Source organism: Ipomoea nil, unplaced genomic scaffold (genome assembly GCF_001879475.1).
Source record: "Ipomoea nil cultivar Tokyo-kokei standard unplaced genomic scaffold, Asagao_1.1 scaffold3147, whole genome shotgun sequence".
Taxonomy (NCBI): domain Eukaryota; kingdom Viridiplantae; phylum Streptophyta; class Magnoliopsida; order Solanales; family Convolvulaceae; genus Ipomoea; species Ipomoea nil.
Genome location: NW_017619575.1, coordinates 749,757 through 763,121, shown reverse-complemented (window position 1 = coordinate 763,121; position 13,365 = coordinate 749,757). Strand labels below are relative to the sequence as shown.

Here is a 13,365-nt window from a genome sequence, read left to right as displayed (position 1 = left end):
TTTTGAGAAAAAAATCTCACTATTAGGATTGCTCTTATGTCATTTTAATAATACTATGTAAAAGTTAGTAAGCAAGCCTATAATTAATAATCCCTCAAAATGTTCACATTATAAACGTTATCACCTCAAAGTGAATCGTGGATATTTTGAATTTACATCGAGTACAAAGTCAATATGACAACATTGTCTCTATACTTCTTTATTTTGAGTTTGTACCAAGAAACATGATATTGACCGACACCATAAACTTTTCCTATTATTATATTACTACATTTGAGTGTGAGCTGAAATTGTAAGAATATAGAAAAAATAATAATAATAATTGTACATTGCAATTGTGATGATATGTCAATATGATTTACTTCTAAAAGTAATATAATATTTTAGGAATGCATATGACCTAACAATAGAGGTGTTACTAATTGAGAAGTCGAGTTTATTATACCACGTGATTGAGTGACTAACATACTAATCATTTATACTTTGCAAAAAGAATGTGCATGTTTGCGTCATAAGACGTAGTTTAGTAATGCCTAACCAGAGTAAGATAGATCTTACAATGTCGGTTGACGCAAAGTAAAATTAAATTTTGATTAATAACATGGAATGAAGTTGAATCCTTTGTTACACTATGATAATAAACTCTATGTTTATGACTAGTTGAAATATATATTGTCATTTATTTATACATAACGCTTTAGAAGTAGCAATGATAACCCTTTGAGGTTGTAATTCAATCATAATAAAATATGTATTTTAAAAAATATATATTGTTCACATTAAAACAAAAGTCATGAATTTTTTAATTTTTTTAAAACAGATTTAAAAAAATATATACATTAATGAATAATGATCCGAAGCGGACAAGTGCAGTGGATGAATCTATGAATAATTTAAACGGTTGGGGCCAAAATATAAACGCGAAGAAAATAAAGCACCTCAACTACAAATAATCGCCTGCTTTGTTTTTTTTTTTTTTGTTTTCCATTTTGCAAACGTCAGCGGTTTTCTCGAGAAAGCGGCAGAAAGCCAGAAAGAGAGGAAGTAAAAAGAAGAAGAAGAAATTTATGGGAGGGAGAGGGCAACGAGAAGGCGATATTTCCAGAAGCAAAAGAAAGGATTTATAGTGGGAGACGAAAAATGAAAGAGATCTCTGTACGAGGGAGATCATTCCGTCTTCTTCTGTTCTTTTATTCAATTCTTTTGCAATTCGTTTCAGGTTCGTTTCTCGAATCTCTATACAAATAATAATAATAAATAAATAAATAAATAAAGATTCGCTGCATTGCTATTATTATACAAATAGAAAATTTGTGATTGCATTGTTTTTTATATGCTTGTTAATGTAATAGTCGAATCACAAGCCAATTGTGGAGCTCTTTATATTTCATATAGAAATATGGCTTAGTTTCCAATAATCGCATTGATGATTGGCTTGTTAATGTCTTAATGATGCCATTTCACAAGTAATGCCCCCCAAGAAGTTGCAATAATGTCCTTGTGTATGCTAGGTTGGTTGAAGAAGCCTGGAAAAAAATTGAATATTTTTGGTTCAACATGTCGTTTTGGTCTTAGCTTAGCTCCTTGATGCTGATGGCAGGACTGCATTTTGGTATAATTTGTTTGTTGAGCTAAAGCAGCTCTTTGTATGCAGTTAGATAATGCATTCTCTCTGTTATTTGATACCCTTAATCCATGATTGATGTGAATTACTTAATTTTGTGTGTATTTTCAGTCACAAACCACGAATGAATTGCGACTCTATTGGTACACCATCTTAGCATGCTAATGTCCATCTTAGTTTAGTTCCTTGATGGTAGGACTGTATTTTGAATTTTGATACAATTAGTTTGTTAAAGCACCTCTTGGTATGCAGTTAGATGATGCATTCTCTCTGTTATTTGATATTCATTCTTAATCCATGATTGATGTGAATTACTTAATTTTCTGTAAGTTTTCAGTCACAAATCACGAATGGATTGCCACTCTATTGGTACACCATCTTAGCATGCTAATGTCCATCTTAGTTTGTTCTTTCGTTGTTAGAGAGAGAGAGTGTGTGTGTGTAATTTTTGTTCTTGAGTTGTGCCTCCTAAAGCTTATATATTTGTTGATCAATCTTTTGAGGCAGAACTTGTTTATTACGGAGTAATGTTTATATGCCATTTCTTTCTTTAAGTTGCTTGCACAGTTGCACCTTAGGCTCTTCATTTACCCTAATTTCAGGCTTCTCAGACAAGCCACCGGATCCCAAAAATGAGACACCAGCTGATGCTCATACCGCTTCTGGCAATGGCTCGGGCTCAGAAATACTCGTAATATTCATAGTGATTATAGTGTTTGGACTGTTATTATTTTTCCTCTTCAAAGTTTGGCAAAAGAAAAGACGTGAAGATCAATATGCTCGTCTGCTAAAATTGTTTGAAGAGGACGATGAGCTTGAGCTCGAGCTTGGCCTTCGGGAGTGAATGTTTGCTGAACACGTTATTTTTTATGTATTAAGGTGAGGATTATCTCTTTAGTGTTAGTACACACATACTTGTACTTCAACTTCTACCTCTAGTTTCAAGTGGGATATTATACATCTTCTGTTTCTCGGCTTATCAATGTGAATATCCTGAGTTCTTTTATCTGTTCAGATGGAATTTCTATGTATAGTCAGATCCTTGCCGCCTATAAAGTGACAACTATGCCCTTATATCCCATGAGTCCATGACGTTGTTTACGTTCTTATTTACCTACCATTGTTGATTTGAAAGTAATCTGAACTCCTGCTATTTACCAGATATCCAGAAATCGCTGTTTGATTCATTTATCTAATCTTGTGTCATCTCATTTCGTTGTTTATGAGTTTTTAAACTGGAATTACATACCTTCGCGTGCTCTTTAGATATACATTTCTTTTTTCTTGCTGATTCATTCTGGATGAAGACTACTTGCATCTTTCCATTATTTGCAAATCATTTTCATTCTTGGAAACCTTTTATCTATGTCTATACTTGAACAGTTGAAGCCCTGCCCATAGGCCATAGTCTTTTATGTAGATGTTTCAGTCATTATTGAGGAATGTGGATTCCACTACCATCAAAGGATTTGGCTGATTACAAATGCTTGTGGTTGTCAGAAAATATTCATTCTAGCTAGTGTATGTATCAGCATCAAGAGGTTAGAAAATTATTGCTTTGTGTGCAACTGTCACCAGTCTACTCACTCTTCTTTTGTGTGATTCCTTTGTAGTATTTCTGTTTCATTGATGTGCAATTGGTTTCTGCTGCTTATTAGTTAACCCTGGGGAATGACAGAAATTTGTTCATGTCTTGCAAGACTGTAATTTCAGCAAGTTTAGTTCCCAGTGAGAGCAACTTATTGGTCGGTGGTTTGAGTTGGCTAGCAGTTATGGGCAATCTATAATTTTCCTCTTATGATCCTTTGCTGGTTAGGGTTGGGATTTACACAGTTTCTACAAGACTACAACCATGGCAATGTTGGTTCAAGAAAACACCCAAAAATTTTAAACCATCAAAGTGTGAATAAATTCCTTCCGATGATTAAGTTGGATGAGCAAACTAAATGTTTTATGGATAAGAAAATTGTGTATAAAGTGGATTACATTTCTTCTACTTGAAGCCTAATACTTATAGGCAATGATAACATGTAACTAACCTTTACATTATTGAGTGGATGAAGAATGCATAATGTTATACTAAAAGTATATAAATTACCTAAAAAACGGTGATTAAATGAATGAAATATGATTTTTGTTAATGACCCTGTTTGGTAACGTAGTTAGTGTATCAGTTAATTTTGACTTATTTGTCAGCTGTTTGACTTGATTAAACAATTAATATAAGTGTTTTTTTTTTGAGAGATTAATATAAGTGTTTTATTAATTGGCTTTTTGTAACAGCTCATTGTTCTAAAATGCTAAAATTAAAAAAGTTGTTCAAAACAGTTTTTTTCGATTAACATTTTTTGAGAAAGTCATTTTACACGTAATTAGCTAACAACTAATTTACCAAACACTTTTACCGTTCGTTAATGTTATCAACTAGTCAAACCACTAACTTAATCAGCTAGCAGATATTTATCAAACACTCCAATATCTTTTCAGTTAAACACTCCAATATCTTTTCAGTTAAATTTAAATAATTTGGTGATCAATTGTTCAAATGTAATATGAGAAAAATAAAATTTAAGAAGACTAAATACCTAAAATAGTCCATCGACTATAGCTAAATTCACAAATTGGTCTTCAATTTTTAATTTTAACCAATTAAGTCCTTAACTTTGCAATTTTAACACAATTTGGCCCTATGTCTATTTGATCGTTTGTTGACTGTGATTTTTGAGGATATATATGTAATTTCATGGTCCATCGTCGGGTTTTTAAAGTTCCGGTTGCATTTCCAGACCGCACTATTACATTTTAATCCACTGCCAAAAGCAATCTACCAAATCCGGTCGCCTTTCTTCATCCTCCCTTTGGATTTAATGTAGTTGAGTTCGTACCAGAGCGAAGAAGACGACGTGTTTCTGAACCGGTGCAACGTCATCCTGGAGGCCTCCACGTACTCCGACGAGAGCTGAAGGTTCTTCTGGAGATCGTCGATCACGGTCAACAAATGGTCAAATAGATGAAGGACTAAATCGTGTCAAAATTACAAAGTTAAGAACTTAATTGGTTAAAATTGAAAGTCGAAGATCAATTTGTGAATTTAACTATAGTCGAGGGACCATTTTAGGTATTTACTCAGAACAACGGTGAGGTTTATGACCACACATATCATAGCAACTGATCTCGACAGTGAACATGTTAGCGTGGCCTATTATAAACTGCAAAATACCAAAGACGGGCTGAAGCTATTTCCTTTTACGGAATATCTTTTATTTAATTTAATAATAATAATTCTCACTCCCTAACAGAATACGATCAATGGCGTCAGCTGGTGTTGCTACTTTCCTTCCAAAATTTCCCTCGCCCGTTTCAAAATTCCGTTCCTCCGGCAACAACCGCCGCCGGAGACCTACACTCTCGCCGCGAAATTCCGCCACTGGAGTCGGCGAGGCTTCTTCCTCTGTATCTTCCAACGGCTACCCCTCCACCTCCAAGCAACCCTTCCCTGGCACGCAGTACTTCTTTCTCCTATCATTTCATCTTTCACTTGCTAATCTATGTTTCTCTGTGTCCGATATAATCTATCATCGATGCATATGGATTATAAAACTCCAAATTACTTACGGATAAGTGAAAATACGTTGTACGATCAAATGCGTAGAAAGTGAGTTATATAATCTCTAATAATTTCGATATCATTATAGAATAAGCTTTGCCGGACAGACATGGTATAAGGTTTGTGGTTATCTTGTTTTTATATTAATGTGAGTGCAGAATGATAATGTGCAGGCAAATACGTAGAAAGTGAGTTATATGATCTCTAATAATTTTGATATCATTATAGAATAAGCTTTGCCGGACAGACATGGTATAAGGTTTGTGGTTATCTTGTTTTTATATTAATGTGAGTGCAGAATGATAATGTGCAGGCAAATACGTAGAAAGTGAGTTATATGATCTCTAATAATTTTGATATCATTATAGAATAAGCTTTACCGGACAGACATGATATAAGGTTTGGGATTATCTTGTTTTTGTATTAATGTGAGTGCAGAATGATAATGTGCAGGCAAATACGTAGAAAGTGAGTTATATGATCTCTAATAATTTTGATATCATTAAAGAATAAGCTTTACCGGACAGACATGATATAAGGTTTGGGATTATCTTGTTTTTGTATTAATGTGAGTGCAGAACGATAATGTGCAGGCAAGCCAGAGGCAGATGTTGTTGTTATTGGGAGTGGTATAGCTGGCCTATGTTGTGCCGGACTGCTTGCTAGATACCAGCAAGATGTTTTGGTACTTGAAAGCCACGATGTACCCGGGGGTGCTGCTCATTCTTTTGATATTAAAGGCTATAAGTTTGATTCTGGCCCTTCTTTATTCTCTGGCTTTCAATCAAGGGGTCCCCAGGCCAATCCTTTAGCACAAGTAATCGTTACAAATTCATCTTGTCACTAAATGTGGAATTATTTGCTTGACAGTTCTTTACTTCTTATAACAAGTAACAGCTTTAAGAGCACTGAAATGGGAGCTAATGCTTGCAGGTACTTGATGCTCTGGGCGAATCAATTCCCTGTACAAAATATGATTCCTGGATGGTATACATACCTGAAGGTGAATTTTTGTCTCGCATTGGCCCGACAGAGTTCTTCAAGGTTGATTTCTAGTTTCTTGTTTCCATCATTCCATGTCACTTAAACATCTTATGCATTTCAAATAGCTCATTCTATGTACATTATTTCTTACTTGCATGAAAGAGGCTAGCCATTATCTTGTAACCTGTTTTATTTTACTTTGGCTAGGTAGAATCCACTTTGATGTTTCATGGCTACTATGGAAATGTGGTTAGGACATTCACTGATTAGGAATCCATAACAAAATGAAACTTTGTGTTGCTTTTATTTATTTATTTATTTATTTTTAAAGTCACTGGAAATTGGTAACAGGAAAATGAATTCCAATGTTATTTTATGCTACTTGTGTGTCATCATGCATCATTTGTGAAACTTTTAATTTGGCCCAACTGACCTTAATGATTAACTTTCAAGTTTTAACTATATGTCCATTCTCCAGGATCTGGAAAACTATGCAGGTCCTGATTCTGTGAGAGAATGGAAAAAGCTTCTTGTGAGTTCCACATTTTCTCTATATCAATCTTGTTTTATTGATGCTTATTTAGAATGTCCACTTTATCTAAGCTTTGAGAAACTTCTTTTATTTTATTCTCAATTATGTTACTTGAATTATTCTGTTCCATTGTTCATCTTGTGAGTATCAAATAATCAAATCCTCTTTGGTGAAGGATGCAATTCTTCCAATGTCAGCAGCAGCAATGGCTCTACCTCCTCTGTCTATCCGAGGTGACCTGGGTATTCTTTCCACTGCTGCTGCCAGATATGCACCCTCCCTCTTGAAATCCTTTGCTCAAATGGGACCTCAGGGGGCCCTTGGTGCAACAAAGCTTCTCAGACCCTTTTCAGAAATTATTGATTCATTGGGCCTAAAAGATCCTTTTATAAGGAATTGGTTGGATCTTCTTGCTTTCTTGCTTGCAGGGGTCAAAACTAATGGCATACTCTCTGCAGAGATGGTAATTTTTTGCACCTTTTGCTCTCTAATTTAGATAAAGAAACCTCAAGATTTTAAAGTTATATTGTTGCCTTCTATTGCAGAAGATCTGTCTTAATGTCTGCCATGTTATAGGCTTCCTATGATAAATAATTAAAAATCCACAGAACATTAGTACTTTGGTTGTAAAATGTTACAGCAGGACTCTACTTTGCTCCAATGTTAGAGAGCATTTTTCATTACACTTCAATTTTGATAATTGTTCTACTTTTGCTAATCTAGCTCAAGATAAATCCAGTCCTTGTTTTATCTGGATAAATGTAATGAAGCTTTTCTTAGGAACGCAAATTGGTCCAAAAATTTGTTTTCCTTGTTCCGCAAATGCATGCCTCAGAAAATAATTTGAAAACAAAGGATGTGGCATATTGCCTATGCACATTTAGGAATTTTGGTTTTTACAGAATGATCTAAAACAGGAGCTCTTGGTGATAACTCCAATTAATCTGATATGCTACAACTTACTTAAAATGAGTTTGCATACGTTTGACACATACACTACTACACTAGGCAATCCAAGCACCACTTTTTGTTTGTCTTTCTACCCCATATTGTATTTTATGAAACCTTTTCTTGTTTGAGCTCACTTATATCTCTGAAGGCTGCATATGCTTCTTGTCCATTAATACAACTATACAAGAGTAAAATTGTATTCCCTACTGTTATAGGTTTACATGTTCTCAGAATGGTACAAGCCAGGTTGCACATTGGAGTATCCTCTTCATGGAAGTGGGGCTATAGTTGATGCTCTCGTACGAGGATTACAGAAGTTTGGTGGACGGATTTCTCTTAAGAGCCATGTAGAAAATATCGTTGTTGAAAATGGTAGAGCCACTGGAGTAAAATTAAGAAGTGGCCAAGTGAGTAAATAATATGTATGTAACAATAATATGGTGAATAACAAGAAAAGAAAATTTATGTATAATTGACCTATCTCCTCTCCTGTTCATTGATATCTAATAAGGTTAATTTACTGCAGTTTGTTCGTGCTAAAAAGGCTGTTGTCAGCAATGCATCTATGTGGGACACTTTAAACTTATTACCAAAGGATGTTGTTCCAAAAACATATCAGGACCGGATAAAAAATACCCCACAATGCGAATCATTTATGCATCTGCATCTGGGCTTCGATGCAGAGGTGAGTTGCTGACAAGTGGTTTCAAATTTCAAGATTTCATATTGCCTTATAATCGAAATGCCAGTTTCATCTGACACTGTTTGTTATTGAATCCATTGTAATGAATTTTTAACATCAAATTTGGATGATTAGGGAATACGCGATGACCTGGGAATCCATCACATAGTTGTGAATGACTGGGAAAGAGGAGTTGATGCTGATCAGAATGTTGTTCTGATATCTGTACCTAGTGTGCTTAGTCCTGATCTTGCTCCTCCTGGGAAACACATCTTGCATGCCTATACACCTGGAACTGAGCCATTTGAAATTTGGGAAGGACTCGATCGCAAAAGCAGTGAATACAAAAACCTCAAGGCGGAACGGTCTGAGGTATATTGGGAATTTTTTATATGTTACCTCTGTTTGAAAGTTTAGCCATTTGATAGTGATGTTACAATTATTCACAGAACTGAGATTGAGCTATAATGCACATGGGCTAAACCACACTAAAAAATTAAATCCAACCAATTAGTTAGTCTAACCCATGACCTTATAAACCCATATGTTCTCTCTTATTTTTTCAATGTGGGACTATTAACACTTGTCATAGATTATAGATATGTGAACTATGCTTTAGGAGAGCCTTGATTTAAAGTAGTCTGTGAAAATTAGAGTTCTAGGTGGAATAGTTGATCATTTTATCTACCACTTCATACAGCAAGCATCCATTTATAGGAACCTTGCTGTCTCTCATCTGATTCCAACTGTTCTATTTTTTCCCTTCTTTTATAGATTAAGTTCTTTTGTGTGAGCAGGTAATGTGGAAGGCAGTGGAAAGAGCGCTAGGTCCAGGTTTCAGTCGTGACAAGTGTGAGGTAAAATTGGTTGGAACTCCACTAACACACCAAAGATTTCTTAGGAGGAATAGAGGAACTTATGGACCAGCTATACTAGCCGGCAAAGACACATTCCCTGGCCATTCAACACCAATCCCCCAGCTCCTATGCTGTGGCGACTCCACTTTCCCAGGCATTGGAGTCCCTGCGGTTGCTGCCAGTGGTGCCATCGTTGCCAATTCCCTGGTTTCCGTGTCTCAACATTCACAACTTCTTGATGCAGTAGGAATATGACACTGCATTAGTATGTTAACGTTGCACTTCCATACTTTTCTTTTACTACAAAGATAACATAGTGTTAAATGACTATAAAACAGAGCAAAACATGCATGGTGTATGCCTTTTGGAAGGCTTGCACTTTGAAGCACTGCTTTTTTACTTCTCATGATGAATAGAATCGCACACTTCTTATCATAGATTTGCATTGGTCCTGATGGGACCAATGTTAGCAGGGACCAATCTATATGCACTCTGGTACTTAGCCACTTAGGCTCCCAGTGGTTATCCGAACCATGCGCTTTAGATTTGAATATGTAATCATTAGCTTGCACTTTTCCCTCTTTATTTCTTCCCTTTGGGTGAGAAATATGGCACCGAAATTTGATTCACTCTCCAATTACAATTGAAGTTGGCAACAAATATAGGCTGCCATCAGAATTCTAGTCTCTGAATTTGCTTCATTTTGATCATTATTATAGTATTATACAATGGGAAATCACATTTATGGTCTTTGAATGGTTTCCCTTTTAGAAATTTGGTCATATTACGTTACTTTGAACAAATTCAGTTTCCTTAAATATGCAACATTGTGAATAATTAAGGAATTGAATTTGTTCAAATTAACAAATAGAGACCAAATTTTTAAAAGATGAATAATTTGGGAACCAAAGTGCAATTTCCCTTGTAGTAATATCATTTCCAATTTCTTTGTTACATTTTCCATTGTAATTGATGGGTGTAAAACATTAAAAATCTAGGAAAGTTTAATTATAATCTTATCACTATAATAATAACATTATCAGTATTGATTTTTAATGTTCTAAGTTGCATGTTTTGTCTCATTCAGGGAATGAATGAGTATTGCCATTGAGTTTTTTATGCAAATTTATTTAGTGAGCATTGGTGGTCTTATTGAATATGATGATAATGTTAGCCTTGAATATTTTATAGAATTATTGATAACTGCTTAGTAGTATAATTTTTGTGTTAATTTATTTAGTGAACATTGATGGACTTATTGCCTATTATGATAATGTTAGGTTTGAAAACTTTATAGAATAATTGATGAATGCTTAGTTGTATAATAATAATAATAATAATAATAATAATAATAATAATAATAATAATAATAATAATAATATATCATAATTTTGTATATTCATTGAATATGTTTGTGAATTATATGAGGTTACGGAGAAACAAAATAAAAAGTTATTGTCTATTTGAGGCTTTCTTGTTGAATGGCTTTATCATAGAAAGGCTGTACATAGCTACTGGTGGGGAAGAAAAAAGTTGGATGGGTTCAAGAGATAATTAAAAGTGACAAAAAAGTCAACAATCTGGATGGTCCAATATTGTCCCATGAGGCATAGTGATTGATATTGACCATCGGATGAAAATGGTAAAAAATGCAGGGAGGGGGGCCCACGAGGCGTGGTCCAAGAGCATGATTGTGAGAAGCCACGTGGCTGGAGCACGTGAGAGAGACCGTAGCGGCGTAGCCTAAATTCTATTCTAATCCAAAACTGAAGGTGGGCGCCACTTGGGTCTCCCAGGGGCCCCAGCTCTACATATTGAGAAAATGGACAAAAGAGAATAAAAATGTCCGCGTCAGGCAGAAGCAGTGTTTTTATAACATTTGCACTCCGCTGTGGCCTTATCTATTTTGCCATGAATTTCCTCAACTGCCCTCGCCAATCATGCTTCGGAGACTCGTACCAAATGGTAGACTTTGGATTTAACCACCAATGGTAAATATTGCAATTGTAAGAACATCCTATTAGATGTTTTTTTTCTCGGTTTTTTTGTAAAGCTTAATGTGAGGTGGAAAAGAGAAAGAGAAGAGAATATTTGAAATACTTGTAGGAGGTAATAGTTTTTTTGTTTTTACAATGGGCCTTCTAAAAATAAAAATAGTGCTCTTGGTTTGCCATGCAATATTAATAATCATGTCTAGGCGCTAGGCGGGAGCAGAATATGGTTTGAATTTTATAATTTATTTTATTCTTTATTCTTGGTGTCTGAGAAGGAAAAAAAGTTTTATTAGAGGAGAGCAAATTAAACTTGAGTTTTTTATCAGCTCTCAACAAGAGCGCCATTGATGGAGAAATTGATATCTCCATAAGAATAGAGGAATGATATAAGGTGATTGTATGGAATTAATAAGTAATAAGAACACAATGATTTAACGTGGAAATCAAAAAGGTAAAAATTACAGGCCTTTTTTAGGCTAAGTCAAGTCAAAATTCTTTATTATATATTGCAGGTGTATGTACATAGGTAGCCATAATCATGGAGTGAAAGAGGAAGAAAAGTACATAGGAGAAATGTTAGTTTAGGACTGAATGAGCATGCCCTTTGTCGAATATAATCTCGGAACCTTTATATAAAGTCTTTTTTTGTGTAGTAACAACTTCTCGTAGCATTCCCTATTTTATTATTGGACTTATTCTTCTTTGGTTAATATTAATATTATTATGAATAATATTAATAATATGGAATATTATTCCATCAGTATTTAACAACATTTCACGATTTTGTCGACGGATGACAGAAAATGGTTATGTCACAATAATACTAAGACCAAAGATGATGTTTTGAAAAAGAAAGATTAAACATGTACTGCAACCTATAAATTTATGACAAAAAAATAGAATTAACTCAAATCTAAAATATATAAATATTTTCACATAATAATTTTTTTTTAAATATAATTATCGTAACCATTCGTTAGGCTCTGTTTGGCAAACCTAGCTGAAAAGCTATAAGCTAAGAGCTGAAAGCTGAAAGGGGACTGAAAGTTGAAAAACTATAAGCTCGGAGCTGAAAACTGAAGAGTTGTTAAGCTAGTTGTTATGATTGAAAGTGTTTGGTAAAATTATCTTTTTGATCAGCTGATAAATGTAAAAAGACTAAAAATGACATCTTCATAAAGTTTAAATTAGTTTGTTTACATATTAAAATTTAACATTTTACCTTTAAAAAAAATAACATTTTAAAATAAAACTATTAGCATAATCATGATCCAGCATCTCATAATGAAGTAACAATATTGTTGCAAATATAATAATAATAATAATAATAATAATAATAGTAATAATAATAATAATAATAATAATAATAATAATAATAATAATAATAATAATAATAATAATAATAATAATAATAATAATAATAATAATAACACTGAAAGTTGCGGATAAAGGAGGAGAGAAAATGGTTTTAATTGGAAAGGGTAAATTATGTCATTTCTTTAAAATAATAAGAATAAAGATGAAAAAAAAGTTAGGAAGCTAGGAGCTTATTTTGAGAACATTACCAAACAAAGCTTATAGTTTATTAGTAGTTTAAAATAAGCTATAAACTCCTAAATAAGCTTTGCCAAATAGAGCCGTAACTTTTTCTATATAAGGAACGATCATAAGAATATTAAATTATTTGTATGGTTAAAAGAATACTACAATATGTTTAGCAATACTTATATAACGAGGATAATTTAGTTCAGAAATACATATTTTAAGAATACTTAAAATAAAGAAATACATGTTTAGCAATATTCTTTTAAAATATGGTTAAAAGAATAAAGAAAGAGACACGAAATATAAAATAATAAAATAGAGCAGAATAATGAATTTATAAAAAAAAAATGTCATTATCAATTTTATGAAGCTTTTATTTTATTTAACTTTTTAATAAAGTGATAGTATGTGATTTATTGGTTGGTATAAATAAAGTATTAAACAAAAGGAAAAAAGAAGAAAAGGAGAAAAGGATTATTTGTGGAGTGTACCAAAACATGAATTGTGGTGGGAGCACCAAAAGATCTACCTTATTTAATAGGGAAGAGATATATGGCATAACTTAATCGGTTGATTAATTTCAAGAGAA

At 33.6% G+C, this 13,365-nt stretch overlaps 2 protein-coding genes across 3 annotated transcripts; both read left to right on the top strand.

Moving 5' to 3' along the window:
* Positions 1–992: 992 nt before the first annotated feature.
* Positions 993–2,694, top strand: LOC109167157. Its single transcript, XM_019316110.1, has 2 exons — positions 993–1,219; positions 2,227–2,694. Exons 1-2 carry the CDS (start codon positions 1,141–1,143, stop codon positions 2,466–2,468), a joined length of 321 nt encoding a protein of 106 aa, XP_019171655.1. The 5' UTR covers positions 993–1,140; the 3' UTR covers positions 2,469–2,694.
* Positions 2,695–4,855: 2,161 nt separating this feature from the next.
* LOC109167152 (prolycopene isomerase, chloroplastic) lies at positions 4,856–10,483 on the top strand. Of its 2 annotated transcripts, XM_019316098.1 has the most exons (10): positions 4,856–5,123; positions 5,825–6,048; positions 6,165–6,275; positions 6,694–6,747; positions 6,923–7,210; positions 7,914–8,105; positions 8,225–8,383; positions 8,516–8,752; positions 9,178–9,505; positions 10,306–10,483. In XM_019316098.1, the coding sequence occupies exons 1-9, from the start codon at positions 4,934–4,936 to the stop codon at positions 9,490–9,492; spliced, it is 1,770 nt and encodes a 589-aa protein (XP_019171643.1). In that variant the 5' UTR covers positions 4,856–4,933; the 3' UTR covers positions 9,493–9,505; positions 10,306–10,483. The 2 variants fall into 2 exon arrangements, with proteins under 2 accessions (XP_019171643.1, XP_019171642.1); XM_019316097.1 differs by lacking the exon at positions 10,306–10,483 and having other exon boundaries at positions 9,178–9,920.
* The last annotated feature ends 2,882 nt before the right edge of the window (positions 10,484–13,365 follow it).